The sequence below is a fragment of the Miscanthus floridulus genome, chromosome 14 (assembly GCF_019320115.1).
Source record: "Miscanthus floridulus cultivar M001 chromosome 14, ASM1932011v1, whole genome shotgun sequence".
NCBI lineage: Eukaryota > Viridiplantae > Streptophyta > Magnoliopsida > Poales > Poaceae > Miscanthus > Miscanthus floridulus.
The window spans coordinates 2205825-2231322 of NC_089593.1; the positions used below are offsets into that span (position 1 = coordinate 2205825).

The window sequence follows — 25498 nt, forward strand, 5'->3', positions numbered from 1 at the left end:
CTCTGGTGTGGTAGTGGGTTACCACCCACCTTGCTAGGAATTTTTGCTGTTTGTACAGAAACGGATAGTGTGTTCTCTGTATGCTTGGAATTTTGTTTGTAGTATGCATGTATGTGATGTATGCATGATAAGAAAACGAAAACAATCGGTTTGCAGATGGTCGTGCATGTGATTGTCTGGTCAATTGGCCAACGTGTGATCATCGACAGCTTTGGTATTGAAACCTGCTAGTAGCTAGGGACATGCACATGCGATGCGTGCCAAGATGAACTAGGTCGATCGTGTCTACACACGCGATTGCGTGCTATAGCATCTCCCCGCTTTTGTGGCGGTGAAGCTTGCGACCTGACCAGTTCGTTGCTCGTGCGGCTCGCCTACATACAAACTTCACCGCTACCGCACGAGATTTGACAGCACAACCAGAGAATGTGTCAACGCAGATTCGGAACTGTTTGGAAGACTTGTTTTATTCAATTCCTCGTGTTCCTGCATGCATTGTACTCGTATATACCGGCCAGTAATGAAATATATAATGCATAGCTGGCCTGTAATTCGTATCAAAAAGAAAACAAATTAAAAGAAATGCAGCTGGAAGCACGAATGCAAATTATATAGACGCATTGTTGTTGCCTGCCTCACACACTCCAACGACCTACTAGAAAGTTAGCAGAGGGCTCAAGCACGGAGAAGCTAGCTAGCTGCTTCCAAATGCATGCATGGTGGGTAACGCCTGGCAGCGCCTGCCGTTGCAAGACCAACAAACATTGCGCCGTCTTAATCAAGCTCAAATCCTTTCTTTCTTTCTTTTTTCCCCTTCATTCATGAGTATATATAGTCCGGCCCCACCAGCCACCAATTCCTTAAATATTTTAAGTATTTGTTATTACATCGATCGTGTCTTGGAATATAGCACCCTGATGAAATCAAATGTTTTCGTGTATATGTTATGCCAAATAAAAATGTCATAGGATGTGCAACGCGTGTCCTTACTATCTGACTCGGCCTTCATCCAGATTAAGCTGATGATTTGCAAATTAAATCAATTCTAACTCAGGGTATCACCAACTGATAACTAAGCTCACACACAGCCTGTTCGCTTGGTCGTATCTGGCTTATAAGCCATGGCTTGTCAGCCAACGAACAATATTTTTCTCTCACACCAAACTAGCCAACAGTTCTTTCAGTCATGGCTTATAAGCCAGACCAGCCCAAACGAACAGGACGCTCAATCAGCAACTTAGGGTTTTAACCGGCAGACTTCAATACTTAGCTAACAGCTCTGACGGTGAGGTGGCTCCTCCTACAAAACGTTTGGTAGGATTTCTCCGGACGAGCCAGAGCTGGAGCTAGGGAGAAGCCCTACCAAACAAGCTCTAAGTAGGAGTGACATTAATGATATTTTTTTTTCTAGATTTGCCACTATTTGCTACGTTTCTTCTTTAACACTACTTGGTCATGGTCTATGACGTTGTCCCCGCTCCATCCACCTACTTCGTGTTCGATGGCTCTCCATCGTTAAACCTATCGCCGCCACCCACCATTACCTTGACCCGACCACACCAGGCTATTACATTGACACTCTTATCCTTGCCCTGTCTAACAACCTTCCTCCACTTCTCAAACGACGGTGCCGCTGCCACCTCGCCCTCGCCGCCCCATGTCCACCACCACCGTTGGTTTGGCCTCTACCCCTAGATTCATCAGATTTTCATCTAAGCCCACCCAAGACCTCGAATCTGGTTTGAACCCTACCCAGATAAACGAAAAAAAGTTTATGGACCTAGGTGAGAAGTGTTGGAAAAGTTTAAGGACTCAGAACGCAATTCACTCTTACTTATTTATAAGTGCCACTTATTGATTTCTCTAGATGTCTATATGATGTTTCTACAGAGTCATTGATGTCAGATGACATCAGTGCTTGTATAGCGGATCCCCTCCTAGTAGCAAAGGTAGAGGGAAGACAGCATACCCTTCGTCTCAGAAAGAATATAATTATAGCATAATGTCATGTTTTAGTATTTTAATTAAATTCGACCAAATACAAATTAAAAGTTATCAGTATTTATGATATCAAATTAATACCATTAGATTAATAATTACGAAGTATATTTTCATAATAAACTTATTTGGAGCAATAAATGTAAATATCATTAACTAGAAACTTGATCAAACATGAACCATTTTAACTGGCATACAACTCGTAGTTGTATTTTTTTTATTTAACTTGGGCACGATGAATCATGATCCAACGCTTCAAAAATCAGGTGTCCTTTTGGCTCTAAAACACTCCACGTCAGAGTGGACAAGTTCAAATAGTTTAATATCGTGACATATGTCGGACTGAAAAGGTCCTAGGATGCATGCATGCTTCTCTGACCGACTCTGCCTTCATCCTCTGTCAAAACTCAAAACACATAACAACTCCTGCATCACATCAAAAGAAAATAACACTATCATGGCACCTGGTCTCAAGAAATATTATACCAATTCCACCGTAGCATTTCATTTTACACTATACGAGAGCAGTGAAGAGCGTGAGATGACAGTTTTCTCCCTCGCTCGATCCTGTCCGTTTCATCATTTGATCATTTCTTCTTCGTCGTCGCCGTCTCACGCGCTGCTCGATCTCATCACATTCCTCCGTCCTCCCCCTCGCCTGTCTCCATCAACGCGGCTCCGTCGCCGTCACGCGCACATACATAATGAACATAAAACGCTGGCAAGCATTCACTCCCACGCTAAAGCTGCTCCGCCCCCGCGCTCGCCTGCCTCGGCTTAGTCAGCGCCATCCGCCATGGCCGACCGCGTCCACCCCATGCCATCTCCCTCCTCCTCCCCGCTTCCACCTCCGCCAGGGCGACGGCGACCCGACCACCACCATCACCAACAATCCGACGCCGACCCCGACCCCGCGGCAGCGCCGGCCACGGATGAGACGACGCCGCTGCACCCGTCCTTCTTCCACGACCGCCCGCTCGCGCTCTCGCCGCCGCCAGGCACGTACATCATCCAGGTGCCGAAAGACCAGGTCCTCCGCTCGCCGCCCCCGGACCGCGCGCGCCGCTACAAGAAGCTAGCCGGTCGCCCCGCGCGGCGCCGCCGCCTCCGCCGTGCGTGCTGCCTCTCCTGCGCCGCGCTCCTCGCCATCCTCGCCGCCGCAGCCGCCTTCGCGGGCGCCGTCTTCCTCATCTTCCGCCCGCGCGCGCCGTCCTTCTCCGTACCCTCCTCGCTCTCCATCCGCGGCCTCGACGCAACCGCCCTCGCCTCGCCGCCCGCCGCCGGCCTCTCCCCCGCGCTCGACGCCGCCGTGCGCGCCGACAACGGCCGCAACGGGAAGGTGGGCGTGGAGTACCGCGCCGGCGGCGACGTCGCGGTGTCCTACGCCGGGCAGCGGCTCGCGGCGGGCCCGTGGCCCGCGTTCCGCCAGGCGCCGCGGAACGTCACGGTGGTCGCGGCGGCCATCAGGGGCCAGGGCGTGCGCCTCACGGACGCGCAGAGGAGGCAGCTCGCCGCCGACCGGGCCGCCCGCGCCGTGCCGCTCACGGTGGAGGCGAGGGTGCCCGTGCGCCTGCGCTTTGGGAAGGTGCTCCGGACGTGGACCGTCGACGTCAAGGTCCGGTGCGAGGTGGCCGTCGACAGGCTGGACGGGAACGCCGCTGTGGTGAACAGGGGGTGCAGGGTCAGGGTCAAGCCGCTCTGGTGGTGGTGGTGATCGCCGCCTCCGCCGGCGATCGTGTTCATACACGTTTGACGTTGTTAATAATTGGGCGATTTGCGAAAATAGGACTCGAAACATCGGTCGTTTGCAGATTTGACACTGAACCCACATTCATAGACATAGATGGACCCATTTGTCATCCACCCGAGTGTTATCAAGTAAATTGATTTCTTAAGAAGGAAACTTTTTTGGGGGAGTGTGCTGACTGCTCCATCTGTTGCATATGTAAAATGGTGAAATTATATTATATAGATAACTTTAAGCTACTGTGCTGAGAAAAGTAAATATTTTTGCATCATTATATAAGTCTACACAAATATTATACATACTCAAGAGATCTATACTTTTATTGTTTACAATATTTTCATTTAAAGCCATCTTGATACTGAATAATTAATTTAATTTCAGATTTACAAATACAAATCCAAACATTGTATCATTTTTTTTTACAAATGGCCTCAAATGAAAAATCTAGAAATTACAAAGCTATATATCTCTTTTTTCTCTAAAATTGTCATATAAATTTTATCTTCATCTAATAAAAGTTACTCCTTCATTACAAATTATAAAATATTTTGGCTTTTTTTAGATACATAATTTTTGTTATGCACTTGGATATACTCTATGTCTAGATAAATAGTAAAAACACATAAACCCCTTATAATTTGAAATGGAGGGAGTATAATTATATAAGATAAGCTGGCATAAAAAGAAATTATCCTCTAATTCAAACGGCGGTAACAAAATTCTGCAAGCTCAATCGGTGGCAGCAGTAGTATAGTTTTGTAATTTTTCCATTCAGATTCAGACAAATACTTTAGCAAAAAAAAACGAATTTAAAAATAAAAATCCTCCCGCATCTAAAAGCAAATGGGCCGGCTCTTATGGAAAATACTCTACATTTAAGGATTCCTACATTTAATCCCAAATGCAAATCTTTCGAATCTGCGGAATGGAAGAAAAATCTTTGATTTGGCCGTGCATCCGGAATGTACTGGGCCGCCAGGCCTACTAATCTGGACTGGATCTTTTTTCCCACTTCATTACTTTTTTTTTATTTCGCTTTTGCAAAAAATAAATAACTAGACCCAAATTTTGTAATGATGTGCCTGCTTGGTTGAACATCAATCTTTGCCATGCCAATTTTAAGGTAAACCAAAATGTAGGTACACCAAACCAATTACATGACAAATCTTTTTAACTTGCCCATATTTTGACTAAGCAAAATTTGCCTTTCAAGCAAAGCAGGCCCTACATACCTCCTCAGCCCCGTTTGACATGGCGAGATTTCGACCTCGCTATTTTATCCAGCGAGAACTGAGCCCTGTGCCAATTCAAATGTTGACAGTGACAAGATTTCCAACAAACTGAATAGGCTGAATTATATCGCCAGAGGAAAATTTCCTGCCAATTTTGGATCCAGGGATTAAAGTTTAGAAGGTGTCACGTCGGGTGTTCAGATACTAATTAGAAGGACTAAACATGAGTTAATCATAAAACTAATTATACATAAACCGTGACTAATTCGTGAGACGAATCTATTAAACCTAATTAATCCATCATTAGCATATGTTTACTATAGCATCACATTGTCAAATCATGAACTGATTAGACTTAATAGATTCGTCTCGTAAATTAGTCTTAATCCGTACAATTAGTTTTATAATTAGTCTATATTTAATACTCTAAATTAATATCTAAGCAACCAATGTGACAGGGTTTAGGAGAGGAACCAAACACGCCTCGGCTGAAGGTCCTTTCATCCGGTTCAATCATCATACGCTGAAGTGCCAACAGCAGTAGTAGCTCGTAGCCGGCGGCAATCACCATGCACTGTGTTGGCTCTTCCAAGATATCAAAACAGTTCATGACTAAAACCAAGCAGAACACTCATAGAAGCAACCAACAAAGAAACACAATTAGCACTGGAAAGCGACCCTTCTCGGCAACGGACAACGGTAGGGGCAAGGCAATCAGCGACCAACGGCGACAGTAAACTGAGCTGAACCTGCAAGAACTCGAAGAGCTTGAGCTCGTCTCATACTCTCATCAGAGAGCGACATGTGCATCTGAGTCAACCCCAATTGGAGAGTCACTTCCTTAGCAATAGCCAACTGGAGTTCTACTGGAGGTTGGTCATCCGACGACGACGACGACGACGACGGCACAGCTCGCAACCCCACTCTGCAGCTGCGACTCTGTACACGAAGTGGCTGTTGTAGCACCAGAGCATATTTTGATATACAGACGACCAAACACATGCATGCTGCATGTGTATCTCATGGGCTAGACTAATGACAAATGTAGGCACCTAAACACACCTAGTAAAGTAGTAACGTACGTTTTATGATTATTTGAATCTTAAATGGCGATCGCTCCGGAAAACAGGAATAAAAAAGAAACCTGGTGTGGTTTCTGCACCCAACAAATGGCGATGTTAAACAATCAGCTGAATACTAAAAGGAAAAAAAGAAAAAATTAAGTGAGCCTTGTCAAGGCCGGAACAGCCTTTATTTAGATTTTAGAGGGGCACAAAATGCTACTGCACCACTTGCACTTTGAAATCTCGGTAGGCTGATTACTTTAGCCTACCCACTAGAACTATATACTGCTGCTCCATTCTATAAGTCTGTTTTAGATTTGTCCTAATTCAAGTTTGTCTAAATTTGATCAAGTTTATAGAAAAAAATATATATATTAACATATACAACATCAAGTAAATGTAGTATCAAAATATATTTCACGATGCATCAATTGAATCTAGTTTGTTGTTGTAAAAGTTTATGTATTTTTTTTATACAAATTCGATCAAAATTAGAGTACACTTCTCACTCCCTGGCTCATTCCTCCAACCTCTTGTGTGGCACGCAGCAAAAGTACCCGTCGACGCGACAAGAGCTCCATAAGAAACCTTCTGCTCCTCTGGCTCGCAAACTAAACACGCCTCAAAACACCAGTCAAAAACCCATACAGCAAAAGCAAAAGCACAGGATCAGAAGTTGAGGACAGACACATGGATTATTCTGAATCTCCATCTCCCCGCCATACACATACACTCCTGCTGTGCAGCATCTTTGTTTTTCTGTCAACCAACGCAACATTCTCCTCCGCACAACCCGGCAACAACATCAGGGTTTTCTTTCTCCCCCCGCATCGCTCCCCCACGCGGGGCGACTCGGGCGGTCCCCCGCCGCGCCGCCTCCCTCCCACTCCTCTCCTCCTCTCCCGCCGCGCTGCCGTCGGAGCTGGCCGTCCGGCCGACCGGGAAGGTGGCAGCGGGGCTCTCCCTCCCTCTTGTGAGCGGCACGCGGCGCAGTGGGCCAGCGGTCCACCACCTCGCGAGCTGTGTGGAGCTTCGGCGGGGGTGGTTTGCCGCGGCTGCGGCGGCGGCGCGCGCGCCCGTGCAGGCACAGGGGATGGCGGCAGAGTCCTTCTCCTCCGCTCGTCCCCTCCTCCATTCAAGACGACGGCGGCGGCGGTGGCCGGGGCCGCACATCCGGTGCCCGGGGGGGCGGATGTGGTGTCCGGACAGCCGGATCCAGACCCCAGGCGGCCGGATCTAGCTTGGCGGCCGGTGACGGGGGCGGTGGTGGTCAGGGCTCGTGCAGGCGCTGGGGGGTGGCACTCTCTTCTTTGCCTGCCCCTCCCGTCACGACCTTGGCTGCTACGGCAGTGGCCGAGCCTCTTCTACAACTGGTTGTGGCCGGGGCGGCATCCTGCCGGTCAGCCTTCCCACGGACGGCTGGCGGCCTGGGCGACGGCAACGGCGACGGGCGGACTCTGGGCGGTGCCGTGGTTGTGGTCAAGTTGGCGGCATCGGCGGCACCGGCAGGGGGCACCGGGTTTGGGGCCTGGCGTCCGGATCCAACGGCCCCAGGGCAGGGGGGCGGCGCACGTGTTGGTGGTAGTGCACACCCTGTGGTTGTTGGCGGCGTTGTCGGCGGGTACCTGAGGCGACGACGATGGTCAATGGCGGCCTCGACGTGCGGCGGTGTGACGTGAGCGGCGGAGTCAGGTCCGGCCCTGCGTGGCCTGGTAGGAGGGAGTGGCGGCCGACGCAGCTGTGCGGCTACTGCGTGCAACCGGTGCGTCGATGCCCCTCTGAAGGGGCTTCCGTGGGGCGGCGGGGCAGCGGCGGTGGCAGGGTTGCCTGGCAGGGGGTCCGGTTTTGTGGCCCGGCATTTGTGCTAGAGGGTTCGTGGGCGAAAGCTTTGGCGACGGCGACGCCGTTGGGCGTTGTTTCCCTGTTGGTGGCATCGTGTTTAACCCTCTAGAATATCATCCAAGGGTGAAAACCCCGTCCGCTATGGACGTGCGACGGTGGTGCCATCGGCGTTGCACCCTTCCTGAAGGCGTCACATTTGAAAGTTTGCCGCGGTTTCGATGCGAGATGACGGTTCGCGATTGGAAGTCGGAGCTACTTTTCAGTGTTCGAACTTAGCAACGATGACAAGTGGTGATGTTAACTTTGGACCCGTCGGGAGTGACTAGTGGGTGTGGGCTACCATGGGAAGTCGAAGCTGCTGGCAACTTCTATGCTCGGCAACGATGACTCATAGTAGTGTGTCGTGTTTGTGCTCAATCGCATTGCATGGGGTGATTAGCTCCTCGAATGCATCTTGGCATCTCGTCTAGGTTCCGTAATAATCTCTCGTCTTAATCGAAAGCGGACTCCTGCCTTTGTTAAAAAAAAACAACCCGGCAACAACAGGTCAGAAGCTGATCGCCAGGCCCTGCTCTGCTTCAAATCCGGCATCTCCGCCGACCCTCGCGGCGTCCTCGGATCATGGCGCACCGACTCGCTCAGCTTCTGCAGCTGGCGAGGCGTCAGCTGCAGGCTGCAGCTCGAGCTTCCCTGTCCCGGTGGTTTCCCTAGACCTAAGGTCTGTGCAGCTCCAAGGAAGACTGCACAGTTGCGTGGCGAACCTTACCTCGCTGGTGCGGCTGGATCTTTCAGGCAATGATATTTCTGGAAGCATACCAGAGGAGATAGCTGCTCTTCCGGGCCTCCAGACTCTGATGCTTGCCGGCAACAGGCTTGGAGGTAACATCCCTCTGTCACTGGGTGCAGCAGCTTCTCTTCGAATTGTTAGTCTTGCAGGAAATAATCTTAGCGGAGCTATTCCTGATTCCTTAACCAAAGCATTGCTTCGTGTGTTGAACCTCTCGATCAATTTCCTAGCTGGGGAGATCCCAGGTACCCTATTCAATAATTCATCCAACCTTGTCACAGTGGACCTCCGATGGAATTCTCTTGCTGGACCAATTCCTTCCTTCCAAAAACCCATGTCTCTGCAATTTCTTGGCCTTATTGGAAATGAGCTTATTGGAAGGATACCAGCAACGTTAGGAAATGTTTCATCCTTACATACCATCCTGCTAGCAGCGAACAACTTGACAGGATCGATTCCAGAAGCCTTGGGTCATATCCCAAACTTGAACACTCTAGATACGTGATAATAGGTTATCAGGGATTGTCCCTTATTTCCAAAAAAACCACATCTCTGCAATTTCTTGGGCTTACTGGAAATATTATTTCTGGAAGTATACCACCATCTTTGGGAAATATTTCATCCTTAAATACCATCCTGCTAGCAGAGAACAACTTGACAGGATCTACTCCAGAAGCCTTGGGTCATATCCCAAACTTGAACACTCTAGATCTACGTGATAACTGGTTATCTGGGAATGTCCCAGCAGCGATATACAATGTCTCATCGCTCAGATATCTTAACTTAGGCAACAATTCGCTTGATGGGCAGATACTTCTGAACACTGCCCACTCACTCCCAAACCTCATGTCACTGATCATGAGTGGCAACAGATTCAGTGGAATGATCCCGGCTTCACTGGCCAACATGTCAAAGCTCCAAGAGAGAGATCTCTCAAGTAATTTACTAAATGGCTCGATTCCATCTCTAGGATCCTTGAGCAACTTGAGTCAACTGAATTTTGGAAGTAACATGCTACAAGGCAAAGACTGGGCGTTCCTGACCTCCCTGACAAATTGCAGTCGACTGTTAATGTTATCACTGGATGGGAATTTTCTGGAAGGATACCTTCCAGAATCAGTCGGCAATCTTTCCATAAACCTGGAACGGCTTAACTTTAGAGGCAACCAAATTTCAGGAAATATACCAGATGCGATAGGCAACCTTGTGAATCTCACTCTGCTTGCCATGGACCACAACATGCTTTCAGGAAACATTCCCTCAACTATTGGTAATTTAAAAAACTTGGTTGTCCTGACACTGTCCGTGAATAGATTGTCAGGTGAAATGCCATTGACAATTGGCGATCTCCCTCAGCTGAACCAGCTTTACCTGGATGATCACTTGTTGTCCGGAAACATACCAGCAAGTCTAGGACAGTGCAAAAGGTTGGCTATGCTAAACTTATCTGTCAATAACCTTGATGGATCCATACCAAGTGAAATCCTGAGCATCTCTTCGCTTTCTTTGGGGTTGGACTTGTCAAACAACAACCTTAATGGAACAATACCATCAGAAATTGGAAAACTGATCAATCTTGACCTATTGGATGTTTCCAACAACAAATTATCTGGTGAAATACCAACTGAACTCGGACAGTGTGTTTTCTTGTCATACCTTCAGATGGAAAGCAATATGCTTAGTGGGATTATTCCTCAGTCTCTCAATGGACTAAAGGCCATGCAGCAAATGGATCTCTCTGAAAACTACTTATCGGGTCAAATTCCAGAATTCTTCGAGAACTTCATGACCTTGGATTATCTTGATCTGTCATACAACAAACTGGTAGGACCAATTCCAACCAGTGGTATCTTCACAAATTCAAATGCAGTCATGTTGGACGGTAACTTGGGATCATGTCAACAAATTGCTATATTTGCATTGCCGATCTGCCCCACCACAACAAAAAGAAAATTTAATGCACGCCTGCTGCTCATAGTAGCCCCACCAGCTACTATTGCTTTGTTGTCATTTCTATGTGTTGTTGCCACTGTTATGAAGGGAAAAGTAACCCAACCACCTGAAAGCTTCAGAGAGACAATGAAGAAGGTGTCATAAGGAGACATTCTTAAAGCCACAAATTGGTTCTCTCCAGTCAACAAGATCAGCTCGTCATACAGCATCAGTATACATCGGTCGCTTTGAATTTGATACAGACATTGTTGCCATCAAGGTATTTCATCTTGATGAGCAAGGTTCACTTAATAGCTTTTTCAATGAGTATGAAGTCTTGAAGCACACCCGCCATCGCAATCTAATTCAAGCAATCACCATGTGCTCAACAGTAGATTTTGAGAACAATGAATTCAAAGCTTTAGTATATGAGTTCATGCCAAATGGTAGTCTAGACATGTGGATACACCCAAGTCTACATCAAGGTAGACCAAGGAGGGTATTAAGTTTAGGTCAACGGATTAGTATTGCCGCAGATGTGGCTTCTGGTCTTGACTATCTGCACAACCAATTGATACCTCCACTGATTCACTGTGATTTGAAGCCTAGCAATGTTCTTTTGGATTATGACATGACCTCACGCCTTGGTGACTTTGGGTCAGCAAAGTTTCTCTCTTCAAGTCTTATTAGTAGCAGTCCAGAAGGCTTGGTTGGTGCCTCAGGAACCATTGGGTATCGCACCTGGTAAGTTGTACTATGTCGTATGGCTCCTACATTGGGAGGACTATAAACTTATCTCCAATCTCTCATTAGTTTTTGGTTAGCTTCTCAATTTTTCTAAGTGCATTGTTGTGTGCGTCTATTTCACAGAGTATGGGATGGGATGCAAAATCTCAACAGGTGGTGATGTTTATGGTTTTGGGGTGCTCCTACTAGAATTGCTCACAGCAAAGCGACCAACTGACGAATTATTTGGCAACGACCTCAGCCTTCACAAGTATGTGGATATAGCATTCCCTGATAAAATCAATGAGATTTTAGACCCCCAAATGCAAAATGAGGAGGATGAAGTTGTTTGTAATCTATGGATGCAAAACTATATCGTACCATTGGTCGAAATTGGCCTGATGTGCTCCATGGAATCACCAAAAGATAGACCAGGAATGCAAGATGTTTGTGCGAAAATTGTTGCCATCCAGGAGGCGTTTATTCAAACCTTTTGATAAAGGCAAGGTGCTAATAGAGATGCATGGAATTTTGGCCAGGGATGATGATTTGATTTAAGAAGACCAGAGGTGAGCATTATTCAAACCAGCTGGAGAAACTCAGAAAAGTATCATGCAATTTAACAATAATGGGGCTCAACCTGCTATACACAACTGAGATGAAGTCTGGTGAAAGATTTAAGGTGGGCGTCTAAATTTCTTATTCTCCAGCAAAAAGTCGAAAGACTGAGGCTAGGTGATGGTTAGTTAACTCATCAAACACTGTTGCAGAGATTGCGATGTAGCAGCATTTTATAGTTAATATTTTCTCATTCAGTTGTGGCTTCCAAGGCATGAAGAACTGTCTAACTAATTTGTTTTTTTTTTATTTCTGCAAATTGCTCTATATGACTGTTAGCGTCTCCCTCGCCGGCGGCGAGAGGGAAGCCTGGAGGGGAAAAGGTAACGGAGAAGAGGGATAGGATTGGAGAAGGGGCAAAGGCTGGAGAGGTCAGCCGGCGGAAGGCTCGGCGCCGATAGTTTCTTAGTTCATAGTTGGTTTCTCTTACAGGTTTCAGGTATTACATATACCTTCACTCACTGGGCTCACATACACAAAGGTCACATTTCTATTCTGGGCCAGATATCTTAGTAGGCCGGGCCCTCTTGCGGTTGCTGCGCCTGGGCCTTGGGCACTCGTCAGGATCGCCTAGATGTGGGACGCTGACACCCCACCCCCCTCTCCTTGGGTCGAGGCATGTCCCCATGCCGGAGCGTAGGGGAATTGCTGCTTGATGGAGTCTTCGTCTTCCCAGGTGGCGAGGCTGTCGTCGAGCCCGGACCACTTGACGAGCAGCTGACGAAACGCCCTGGAGCCGCAATGATGGAGCCGTCGCTGCAGCACGCATTCTGGCACTTGGAGGTTGTCATCGACGTCTGGGAGAGGAGGGGTAGCCGCGACGGTGTTCGGAGACGAAGGAGACGGCGCCGGCTTGAGCAGGGACACGTGGAACACCGGATGGACGGACGAGTCCTGGGGAAGAAGCAGCCGATAGGCGACGTCGCCGATCTCGTCGACGATCCTGTATGGTCCGAAGAACTTGAAGCAGAGCTTTTGATGAGCGCGTGGAGCCAGCGAGGACTGGACATATGGTTGCAGTCGAAGGTAGACGAAGTCGCCGACGTTGAACTTGCGCTCGGACCGCCCTTTGTTAGCCTGCTTCTTCATGCGCTGCTGGGCGCGAAGCAGGTGCTGCCGGACGGACGCCCACATGGTTGCACGCTCAGCCATCATGGAAGCAACATCGGCCACAGGGGAGACAGATTCGTTAGTAAGACCAAAATGTCGAGGAGAATGCCATAGAGTACCTCAAAAGGTGAACGCCCCAAGGACGAATGACAGCTCGTATTGTACCAAAATTCGGCCATTGAAATCCATTTGAGCCACTTCCGAGGACAGGAATGCACAAAGCAGCGCAAGTAAGTCTCCAGACACTGGTTGACCCTTTCGGTCTGCTCGTCGGACTGCGGGTGGTATGCGGAGCTCATACAGAGAGTAGTGTTGGCACTTGAACAGCTCCTTCCAGAAGGTGCTTGTAAAGACCGGATCTCGGTCTGAGATGATATGTGTTGGCATGCCATGTAAACGGAAGATATTGTCGAGGGATGCTTGGGCAACCCTTGGTGCTGAGTATGGATGCGGGAGGGGAACAAAGTGGGCGAACTTACTAAACTTGTCCACGACGACCATGATACAATCAGCATTGCCCGAGCGGGGAAGACCATCAATGAAGTCCATTGATATCACTTGCCACGCTTCAGTAGGTACCGGCAGTGGAGACAGAAGTCCTGGGTAACGAACTCGATCGGGCTTCGCCTGGGTACAGATTGAACAGGAGGAAACGAAGTGCTTGATGTCATTTTTCATTCCCTGCCAAGCAAATAGCTTCTTGATCCGACTGTGAGATACAGGGAACCCAGAGTGGCCTCCTACAGCGCTGTTATGCAGAGCAGTGATAATTCGGTGCTGCATTGGCTTGTTGTCGCCTATCCAGACTCGACCTTTGTACCTGAGGATGCCGCTGTTCAAAGTATAAGGTGGACTGGACTGGGAGGAAGCAGCCAGTTCCTGGCTTCCTGCACTAGGCGGGAGGAGAATGGATCATTGTCATAACCAGCAGACACCTCTGTCAGCCAAGACGGAGAGGAATAAGAAATAGCCGCCAATTGAGTTGGGGGAGATGGGTGTCGTGACAATGCATCCGCAGCAAGGTTAGAGGCACCTGGTTTGCAGACAATGCGGTATTGAAGACCCGCGAGCTTTGTGTACATCTTAACTTGCCAGGGAGTATGAAGCCTCTGATCTGTTATATGCATCAAGCTTCGCTGGTCAGTGAAGATTGTAAATTCAGCATGTTGCAGATATGATCTCCACTGTTCGACTGCCATAAGGATTGCCAGGTATTGTTTTTCGTAGGTGGACAAGCGCGAGTGCGGGGACCCAGTGCCTTGCTGACAAAGGCTAAAGGATGTCCATCCTGAAGTAAGACTGCCCCAACTCCTGCAACGCTTGCATCAGTTTGAAGCTGAAACGGCTTGGCAAAGTTTGGCAATGACAGCACTGGGGCTGTAACCAGAGCATTCTTCAAGGCAGCAAATGCATCTGAATGTACTGATGTCCAGATGAAGAGAGTCCCCTTCTTGAGAAGATCAGTGAGCGGCCGAGCAATGACAGCGAAGTGGCGAACGAACTTCCTGTAATAGCAGGCTAGACCAAGGAAGCTGCGGAGTTGTTTAACATCCTTGGGCTGAGGCCAGAGTTTGATTGAGTCGATTTTGGAGGGATCAGTTGCAACGCCTGACTGACTGACCACATGACCCAGGTATGAAACACTCTGCTGGCCAAAAGAACACTTGGAAAGCTTGATCTGCCACTTATCATTGGACAGCAGAGAAAAGACTTGCTGAAGGTGTTGAATGTGGTCTTCCCAAGAAGAGCTGTAAATTAGAATGTCGTTGAAGAATACCAAAACACACTTGCGGAGCAGCGGTTTGAGAGTGGCATTCATGGTGCCTTGGAACGTATTTGGAGCGCCAGTGAGACCAAAGGCCATGACGGTGAACTCAAAATGTCCCCAGTGGGTCCGAAAAGCAGTCTTGTGTTCCTCCCCCGGGGCTAGCCTGATCTGATTGAACCCAGCCCTCAAGTCCAAGCAGGAGAAGTATGTAGCAGAGGATAGCTCATCAAGTAACTCATCGATTACTGAAATTGGAAATTTAGTCTTGACCGTGAGAGCGTTGAGCTGACGGTAATCAACACAGAATCGCCACGACCTGTCCTTCTAGTGAACTAAGAGCACCGGGGAGGAAAAGGCGCTGGAGCTCGGCTGAATAAGTCCCTGCTGTAGCATATCTGACACCTGAACCTCAATTTCAGATTTCAGAGTAGGAGGGTAGCGGTACTGCCGAACAGCCACAAGCTGTGCCCCGGGAATGAGGGGAATTTTATGATCACATTGGTGGTGGGGAGGAAGTTTGGTTGGCGCAGCAAAGAGGTGACAGAAGGAATCTAACAGCTACTGAATCTCTGGGTGCACAGAGTCAGGTTGCTTGACACTGTCAGTGATATGACAAAGCTGTCATCCTGAGATCCTTGCAGAGTGATATGCCTTGAACCATATGATATTGTCATTATCTTGTGTGTCCAGTCCACCTTCATTGGGGAGAAGGCTTGAAGCCAATCCATACTGAGAATCAAGTCGAAGGAGCCAATAGGTAGGAGCTTGAGGGTTGACTGAAATTTGAAACCTTGAACTGACCACTTGGCATTTGGAATTTCTGAAGAGCACTGAATGGAGCTGCCATCAGCCACCGTAACCACTGAAGGAACAGACAGAGGGCGGACTCCAGGCACCACCGAGGCAAATGAAGAATGCAGAAAGGAATGACTGCTGCCGGAGTCAATCAACACCAAGATTGGGCGGCCCTGAATCTCTCCCATCAACTACATGGTACGTGGAGACTGCTGTCCAGGCTGAATTGAAGATGACAGTAACATATAAGCCTGTTCCAGTGGTAAGTATGACCCCCTGGCTCGGAATCTGCTTCTTCAGAGATATCATAGTGGCAAATATCCCAGACTTCTTGCAACACATGTAGCTGGAGATTTTGAGCACACCTGTGTCCCGGCGCCCATTTCTCGCCGCAGCGAATGCACAAGCCTGGGGCCTTGCGGTTGGCGCGCAAGGCGGACAGTCGGTCATCAACTGAAGGGCGGCTGGAACGACTTCTTGTCCTCATGAGGCTTCCTTCATCACCCGGAAGTGTAAGAGTTGGACGCGGAGGAGGGGGTCGGGGTAACGGCACAGTGCCTTTGCTTGCTGGATACTTGGAGAAGACGGAGTGGTCGCTCTTCTTGAATTCCCGGCGATGGCCGTGTTCCAGGGCCTCCTCCTGTAACAGAGCAAGAGTGCAAGCAGCATCGAGGGTCGAAGGCCTAAGAACTAAGATCACAGAACGAATGTCATCGCGCAGCCCGTCAATGAACCTGGTGGTAAAGTATAGAGGGTCGCGATTTGAGGTGTAAGAAGAAAGTTGTTCGACAAGTGCGACGAACTTGTCGACATACTCCGAGACTAAGGATGTTTGGCGGATGTTGAATAGTTGGCGAAGGAGCAACGCATGTTGGTCGCGACCAAAGCGCTCATGGATCATAGCACAGAAAGCGTCCCAACTGACGCTGGTGAGCTGCTGCTCCACTGACTGGAACCACCGGGCAGCAGCGCTGGTGAAGCGCATGGTGGAAACACGAACCCAGACTGACGGATCAACAGCATACACGTCGAAATAGTTTTTGGCGCAGGTAATCCAGAATTGGGGGTTATCTCCGTCGAACTGGGGGAAATCGAATTTGGGAAGTTTGCCGAGAGGATTTGTGAGAGAAAATTGGAAATTTGCCCTCATGGTAGGTGGGTTTCGCCCAAATGCCATCAAATTTGTGGGCTTCGCTAAAATGCCTTTACGAATGAGTTCAATACATTATAATGCCATTTTGAGATTTAAGTCCACTTTTAATATTTTTCACCTAAAATTTAGCCTGAACTGACCATTTTACCCCTGAGCTCATTCACCCGTCATCTACGGTACACCGGTAAAAAATATCTCCTCCTCTCTCTCTCCCCCTCGTCACTTCTCTTCCCACTCCCTCCCTCTTCCTCTCTCCCGTTCTCTCTCTGTCTCGACCGGTTGTCCCCAGCTGGCAGTGCGCCCTAGCGACCGCGCCTCCGGCGGGCTACGCCCGGTGGGCACGTGTTCCGGTGGCCGCACCCCATATCTGCCCTGGCGAACGCGCCCTATCAAGTGTCCCTGGCAGCCGCGCCCCTAGCGACTGCGTCCCCCGGCGAGCCGCGCTCCGACGGCCGCGCCCCCCCCGGCGGTCTGCACCCCGGCGAGCCGCGCTCCCATCGGCCGCGACCCCAATGTACGCGCCAGGATTCAAGAGATTTGTGATTTTATTTTCGCAGCTCTGCGTTCTTGTGTTTTCTATGTTTTTCTCCTCTCCTATTCGTCCTTCAATTGGTCGATTTAAGGACGTTTTTGTTCGTTCTTTTTGAGTCGATTCGAGCAAGGATATGTGCTGATAAAATCCCCCAAGTGATTCAACTAATTTGGTACGAGCTCGTAGATCGATCCAATTTTCGGTTTAGGGTGAAAACCCTCGTTCTTGCCCCAAATCTTGCATTTCCTAGAGTTTAAGCTGAAATTGGGCGATGATCTCTTAGAGTATGCTCACCAACTCCCTTGTGATGGTCTGTGCAATGTTTGGGACCGATTCGTTTTGATTTCGACCGGTTTCGTCGATTTTTGTGCTCGCCTCTTCTCTATTCGTGTGCTCGTGTTTGTTCTGTTCTTGCGTTCGAGCTCCAGATGGCCCGCATCGGTGTGGGCTTCGTTGGTCACCGATGCAGTCAGGCTCAGCGCCTAGCAGTGCCCCGCCGAAGCCTCTGTAGCTGCTTTGAGCGCCCCTCCGTCGTGCCCCTGCAGCCGCGTCAGGGCAGAGTGCCGACCGGTGGCTTCTTTGCGTTCGTCGGTCTCCTGTGTTCTGGCCCCGAGCAAACCAACACAGCAGCATGCTCGCCCTTGGTGAGTTGGTGCGCTACTCCCCGAGCCAGAGCCCAGCACTGAGCGCATCAGCACCGTGCGTGCTTGCACCGAGTTGTGCTCGCTCCTGGGCTCCTGGCCGTGCGTGGCCTTCTTGGTTCCTGTGCTTTGCGTTCGTTCAACAGCAGGTTGGAGAGCAGCCCCTCCGTTGCTTGTGCGTAAATTTCTGACGGGCGGCGGCGGCCGACGTCGGGCTCCCGCCCGAATACCAGTCGAGACGGAGAACTTGCGGTGGCCGTGAGAAGCAGAGCGGATAACGTAGAAGGAGACATGGGTAAAACGGTCACGTCTGATCAGAAAGATGGGGTTAGAAATTTACAAAGTTGGAAAAAAACATAAAATGACAAAATAGCGTGAAACACAGTTTTCATAAAGGCATTCTGTCGAAGCCCTGAAAACTTAAGAGCATTTTAACGAAACCCACTCCCTATAAGGGCAAAATTCCCATTTTCTCGATTTGTGAAGGGTTGTATTGGAACAGGAGTAATGTGGATTGAAAATTGGAGGAGGGTGCCGTGGTGGTGGAACATGAGGGTTAGGAGGAGGTGGTGGCGGCGGGTGGAATAGGCTCCCTATGGTGGTGGAAGGTAGGAGACGAGCGCGGATCAACAACTCGAGTAAAGAAAAGCGACTGAGGAAGAGGATTTGAGAGCGTACCATTGGCCGAGGTCGGGGCTATGGTCATGTCTTCCCGGTGCCCGCTGGCCAGTCATCGTTACTCCAGCAGATGAACGCGCGGCGACCGACTCCGGGAACGGCATTAGGGCGGGATTGACGCCAGTCTGACGGGCGGGATCGATCCCCCGTCGTCTCACGAACCGCCCGGTCCCAGTGCTTGGAGAGGCGACGTGTCTCGGTACGCATTTCGTCGAGCATTCCCATCTACGCCCGGCTTCCAGTCATTGAGGGCAATAACGGCGGACTCGAGCGCGGCGACGCGATCATCCCGCTCGTCGCAGATCTCGCAGAAGCGAACCAGCTCGATATCGCCCATTCGGTACTCCAACTCGTTGACGCGCCCTTCGAAGTGCTGAGCCCACCCATCGGCCGCTTGGAGCGACTCGGTGTGGATGCCGCTGTGCTCCTACGCGGCCGCAGATGTCGTCATGGTTCACCTTCACGGTTCCCTGCACTTCAGCGAGCCACTGTTCCCATCGGGCGTCGATCCCGTCCAGCCGCTTGAGGATCTCATCGAAGTCCGACTTGACGCACGGATCCATGGCGCCGCGGGTGCGCTGAAGCCGGCTAAAGTGCTCGTGAGCGAGATCCCGATCCAGCGCGGACCCAGTGGCGGAAGTGCCAAGGAAAGTGGCTCTGTTACCGGGTGTTAGCGTCTCCCTCGCCTGGGCCTCTAGTGGTTTTCTTTTTCTTTTTGAAAGATCAACTCGAGTGGATTGTAAGCTAGGCACTCTAAGTAAGGAAAGGTTATTCAAACGATCAACCCATGTCCACCAAAATCGTAAGCCTCTACAGAGAGTAGAAAGTATTATGCAGTACCCGTCGTACTTTAGTCATCCAGAAATGAATCATATAGGTAAACAGTTTATCTCTTTATTTGCCCAAACACCAATAAATAGCTAGATAGATATTTCAAAGGCAATGAAAAGAAATTAAGAAGCATTCTAGGCCAAGACAGCTTAAATGTGAACGAAACACAATCAATCTCAACAGAAATCCAACAAGCAGTACAATCATCACTCACTTCTTGTTGCGCCGCTTGGTCTTCGGGGCGGCCGCATCCTTCGAGCTTAACAACAGGGCAGCCACACCGGTCGCGGAAGAGCAGCGCGTCTCGGCCGTTTGGCGGCGCCATCCGGCGGAGCTCGGTGCGAAGGCACTCGTAGTCTGGGTTATTTCCGCACTGGCCTCCCTTCCACGGCAGCGCCTCGATCTCGCGCCACATGGATGCGTCGGCGCCGCCGACGGTGCTCCCGGCGCCGGCGCGGACGGCCTCCTCGGTCTGCAGCTGGACGTCGAACTTCAGCGCCTTCCGCAGGCCGCGGTAGGGAGCGGCAGGAGAGGAACGCGGCATCGGCGAGCACGGCCTCCGCGGCCAGGTAGGTCAACGCGGCGGTGGCGTAGGCGAGCGCGGCGACGGCGGGCGGCGTGGCGAACAGCGGGGGAGACCGAGGAGGAGAGCGAGAAGAGCGCGAGCAGCAGGATGAGGAGATCGAGCGTGGCCGACGACGGAGGTGTGCCTGCACGTCGTGCGCGTCGGCGGCGAGACGGAGATGTTGTGCCCGAGGGGCGGGAGGAGGAGGACCGCGGCGCTGCTGCTGTGGAGGCGGCAGAACGGTGAGGGGAGAGGAATCGCCGGAGCATGACGCGTCAGGCGGCGGCGCGCGTCGGTCTCGCGCGCCGGCGAAGTGGGCGGCCACTTTGTGTCCGTTGTAATCTGTCACTTGCGTCTGTTTGTGGTGGATAATTATTTTTAACTTCGTAGAGTTAAAAAGTGTTTTTACGGCATTTTTTTGAGAAGCTCTATCAAATCTATCAGCATGTTCGGATGGGATTATTCCCTCGTAACGATTATAAATTTTCAATCGGAATAGTATTTTTCTTTCACACTAAACCCGTCAGTAGTACTTCTTCATGATCCGGCAACGAACCAGCTCAGCCAAACGAACAGGCTATATGGATCTAGCCCTTAGATCTAAATTTTCGCTGATCTAGATTTTATCGGGCTAGGTGTTTGACTTAAAAAAATCGTAGAGTGAAACTGTTTTTAACATATCTAAGTATTGCTGGAGCTCTCTCAAACATTCTATGCCGTGTTCGGCTGGGGCTGACTGGCTGGCTAGGCTGGTCAGTCCTCTCACATGGACACTGTTCCAATGAACCAGCCAGTAGTACTTCACTCTCACATAAACGAACCAACAACGATACGAATCAGCCAACCGAACAGACCGCTAATAGTTTAAACATCTCTTTTATGATTAGATTTGGTTGCACATACTTTTCTTACCTCTAAAAGAGGACGAGACTCCTCTAGCTTTAATTAAAGGGACTTGTGTTACAGGTGGATGTGCTCCTGACTTAAGTTAGAAGAATTTGTTTACTAGAGACGGAGTAACTGATACAAGAAATTATTTCTAGCAAGAAGTAAGGAAGGCATAAAAATTTCAATATTAATAGCACACATAATTTTTTTTATTTTAGTAGTAAACTATCAAGGCTGGTATGAAGTTTCAGTATAAATAAGATTGTCTTTGAAATTTTAAAATTGTTTTCGGATCAAAATCATAGTGCACGCAATAGAATTTGAGACGATTATCTACTTGACACTAAAAAAATCAATATTCCTTCTAAGGCACTCCCAAAATCGAAGTTACTTATCTAGCATCAAGTTGAGAAATTCCTTTCTTATTTGGCACTACTGTCCATTTTCTTTATTAATGTTGTTATTTGCCCACCAAAATGACCCATATTTCCATATTTTGGTGGTCACTTAACACTGTTAGTGAAGGAAATGGACAGTAGTGCTAAATAGGAAATGAAATTTCAGATCAATGCTAGATAATAAACTTCGATTTTGGGAGTGTCTTAGAAGGAAGACCGATTTTTCCAGTGTCAAATGGATAATTCTCTTATAGAAATTTGAGAGTTCAGGGAAGTATGTTTGGAGTTTTTTATTTACCTATGAAGTAATTGATTTCTAGGAAGAAGGAATGCCGGTGCAGAAAGTGATCAACTAGTAAATATTTATAGTTTTGTTGTACGTTGTGATCGGAGATGGCCTAGCACTCAATGACACAGGATTTATACTGGTTCAGGCAACGTGCCCTACGTCCAGTCAGGGTCGGTCGGTGACTTTATTCCTTTAGCCCAGGTGCTCGAAGTCTGTAGTGGGGTTACAAACGAGAAGGAGAAAGGAGGGGGTGTACAAGAGGATCGGTTGGCTCCGACCGGAAGGGTTGCGGTCGAAACTTGGTGGTCCTGCAGTTGTAAGGTGTTGATGTCGATCTAGTGAGTCTGAGCTTGAAGAAGTCCGTCTCCTTCGTAGGAGGGAGCGCATCCCCTTTTATAGATGAAGGGGATGACTTACAGGTGAGAGGGAGAGAGTACGGATGTTTCTAAGCCTTGTTGCCCACGTTGATGAAGACTGGATAATGGTAGGCGCCCTCAACACTGTTGATGTTGTTGTAGAATGTCAGATGTGTACAGGAGGTCGAGCTATCTTCTTCAGGAAGGATGGACGTCGGTACCTACAAATACTTCTTGATGCCTAGTGGCATGTGAGGAGCTGCGTTATATTCACCTGATATGGCAAGTTCTAGAGCCCATACTGCGATCGATGTCCAGAGACACACGGGGGGCTTACCGTATGGGAGTTTTTAGCGCCCCCCTACAATACTTTGTGTCAGGATGGCTGCAGATCACTGTTTTGTGCAGGGTATGGTCCCTGGTACAGTGGTTTTGACTTGTGAGCCATGCCTTGCCTTTCTGCGCACGTCTTGTGGTTCCTTCCGAACGGGGTGTCCCCGGTCGGAAGGCTCCAGTCTGCTCTCAGTGCGTCGGTCGGAAGAAGAGCGATGAGCAGGGGTTCCCACGAGCCCCCGTCGCGGGGTCAGAGTCGCGGGGTCGGAGTAGGAAGCAGCGTTTTGGGTCAGGCCTTCTGATTGGAGAGACTGCTTGGAGACGGCTGGTGTCAGAAGCGAGTGCTCCGGTCGGAGAGGTGGGCCGAAGAAGTTGACGATGTGGGCGCTTGTTCTTTTGGGTAGACCTTCCGGTCGGCGACGGGCTACCCTTCCAGCCCGCCGTGTGTTTAGATTTTTGGGCCGGCCATGGACTATATGTTGTTTTTCTGGGGCGAGCCCGGGCGTAGAAGCCAGTCCTCGAGGGACCCCGGGTTTATGAACCCGACAAGGAATCTTCTTTTTCTGTTTTCCATGTTTTTTCTATAAAAATAAACTAATTCTATAAAATTCTCGTATGACTCCTGGAAAATTTCTGCTTTACAAAGGAGGCATTGGCGTTGGTGTGAAGGGTGTCATTATTCAGTGTACAGACTGCTCGATATGTTGCATATGGTGAAACTAGTATTAAAAAAAAGATAACTTTAAGCTACTGTAAAAAGAAATATATTAAGTATTGTTGTTATGATAATCATATTAAGTGGGTCTCGATTTTAAGAAAACTAAGGATCACCTTGAAGCCTACATATGTAGAAAATTCAGCAAACCATGACTTTGTCAACATGAGTTAGCAGGTGTGTCAGTGTGAACTATAATTTCGGCTAGTGTCTATACTATAATACCTACTCTAACAAGTCAAGGTATTTTTTTTAATATAATACCTCCACTACAAGAAAATTGACGTCTCTCAATTTTTAGTGATAGTTAATATAGTAAATCACCTCTATAAATGTTGTGTTGTGCTGTGGCTTACAAACCGTTCCCAACAAAGCAATTTTCAAGGATAATTGAATTAAAGAAATCACCCTTGAAAATCTAAATATTTTTATGGAAGGTTGACATAAAACAACCGATCCTAAAAATCATTCTTTTAGGAACGATTCCTCATCTCAACGATGTAAAAATGGGTGATATTCTTGTAACCATTGACTTAGTCAACCACTCTTAAAAATCGGTTTTAGAGACGATTGACCTGCTTTGGAATTAGCCACCGAACAAATAGATTTATAGCTTTTTAAGTAAACTTGAAGAAGATAAACTTTATATCAAAATTATAGAGCTTGATAAGATATAAAGCTTTATAGTTGATGGGTTTATTATTTGAGACTGTTTAGGGACCCAAATATGCATTTAAAGTTAAACATATTTATAATTTTTTTTAAAAAAAATCAAATGATCTCAGAAACACACCCTATATCAAATTGTAGCGCATGACAAGATCTAAAATTTTGCGGGGTTTTTTTAAATGATACCATATAGAGGCTGAAAATATTCATTTATTAGTGTAAGAAAAGGTAGCATTCTATACTTGGTGTGTGATGTGGTGAGAGCAATACTAATAATACAGCCAGCTGCTAACTGCAAGGATCTTTGCAGCCTACCTCTTAGCCTACCCGTATGATAGTTACCTCTTCACCATTAGTATATGGTCTATTTGTCTCTCTCACAATGTTTCTTGGTTCTGATGTCTAAGTCGGCTGTAAGTTTACAGCACGCTTCTACTCTCTCTCCTCTCCACTTTAGCATTTTAGCCTACTTACCACCTATTATTATACTTGCTTTGATAGTGGGGGCATACCATGACAAGATATATCACGAGTTTCAATCCATACGAACGGACTTGCGCGAAAAAAGAAGGGTGAGGCTTGCGACGCTGCGACTACTGTGGGGGGCCCCTCGAGCATGTGAAAAATACTATTTTCAATTTTTTGAAGCAGTATATTATCTTTTGCACTTTCCAAAAAATTTCTAGGAATAGTTAACTTAGTAAAACCATCCTGAAAAAAATGATGTTTAGAGACGGTTTGCAATGAGGCCATGAAAATGTCTTTTTTAAAGGGAAAATGCCTTATTTGTAAAATCAGTGCCATAAAAAACTGTTTTAGAAACCACCCATAAGAATCAAATGTTGACTAGTTCTAAAATTCATTTACGTAGTAGTAGTACTTGTTTTTGTGACAAATTTTATAATGGTTGAAAAAAATACGGATGAGAAAGAGACTAGACGATGCTAAAATAGAAGGTATCACATGAAAATACTCAGAAGTATCAAATAGATGGAATGGTATCTAAAATAGGTGGGACCTGCTGTTCTAAAATATGTAGAGCTAGATCTATTTCTTTTTGTATTTTTCGAATAAAGATACTTCCCTCCGTCCCATATTATAAGCCGTTTGGCTTTCCTAGATACATTGCTTTTATTATGTATCTAGAAATAGCGTATATCTAGATGCACATAAGGCCCTGTTTAGTTCCCAAAAATTTTTGCGCAGTACCCGTCACATCGAATCTTGCGGCACATGCATGAAGTACTAAATGTAGACGAAAAAAAAACTAATTGCACAGTTGGGTGAGAAATCGCGAGACGAACTTTCGAACCTAATTAGTTCATAATTAGACACTAATTACCAAATACAAACAAACGAGCTACAGTAACCCCAAAACCAAAAATTTTTGACTTCTAAACGGAGCCTAAAAACTACGTATCTAAAAAAAAACCAAAACATCTATAATTTAGGACAGAGAGAGTATATCAGTAATTTCGTATCTTCATTCAAGGGCAAAAATGGATTTCCCATCTCATCTCTATCTGAACCAATGCCATTGCTCGGAGTCTTCCTTTCTTCTTCCATGTTCTGGAAGGTCCTAGACCGCGGCACCGGCACCATCGCGCAGCCGTCCTCGCACGTGAAGTGCCACAACCCTGGCCCAGGCTCAGCTCCCTAACCCTTGGCGAGTATGCATTCGTGTTCATGGGTTACTTGTCGAGTATTTTTATCCACGCAAATATAGATATGGGTAAAAAGTTTTGCCCGTTTATAGAAACAGATACTCGATCTGTTCGCTGGTTGATTTTAGAGCTGGTTTGGGGCTGGCTGGTGCTGATTTATTATGAGA

The 25498-nt window shown here is 48.1% G+C and overlaps 2 protein-coding genes and 2 pseudogenes across 2 annotated transcripts; 2 read left to right on the forward strand and 2 right to left on the reverse strand.

The window, feature by feature from the left end:
* Nucleotides 1-2670: 2670 nt before the first annotated feature.
* Nucleotides 2671-3848, forward strand: LOC136505836 (NDR1/HIN1-like protein 13). The gene has a single exon (XM_066500976.1). It carries the CDS (start codon nt 2795-2797, stop codon nt 3710-3712), a length of 918 nt encoding a protein of 305 aa, XP_066357073.1. The 5' UTR covers nt 2671-2794; the 3' UTR covers nt 3713-3848.
* A 3832-nt stretch (nt 3849-7680) lies between these two features.
* LOC136505695 (probable LRR receptor-like serine/threonine-protein kinase At3g47570) lies at nt 7681-11825 on the forward strand (annotated as a pseudogene).
* A 691-nt stretch (nt 11826-12516) lies between these two features.
* On the reverse strand, nt 12517-13080 carry LOC136505696 (uncharacterized). Its single transcript, XM_066500846.1, has one exon. It carries the CDS (start codon nt 13078-13080, stop codon nt 12517-12519), a length of 564 nt encoding a protein of 187 aa, XP_066356943.1.
* A 6441-nt stretch (nt 13081-19521) lies between these two features.
* On the reverse strand, nt 19522-20288 carry LOC136505912 (uncharacterized protein At5g19025-like; annotated as a pseudogene).
* Nucleotides 20289-25498: the final 5210 nt, after the last annotated feature.

Coding starts and splice junctions, on each gene's coding strand:
- LOC136505836 (XM_066500976.1), top strand. CDS start 2,795: ATGGCCGACCGCGTCCACCCCATGCCATCTCCCTCCTCCTCCCCGCTT.
- LOC136505696 (XM_066500846.1), bottom strand. CDS start 13,080: ATGTGGGCGTCCGTCCGGCAGCACCTGCTTCGCGCCCAGCAGCGCATG.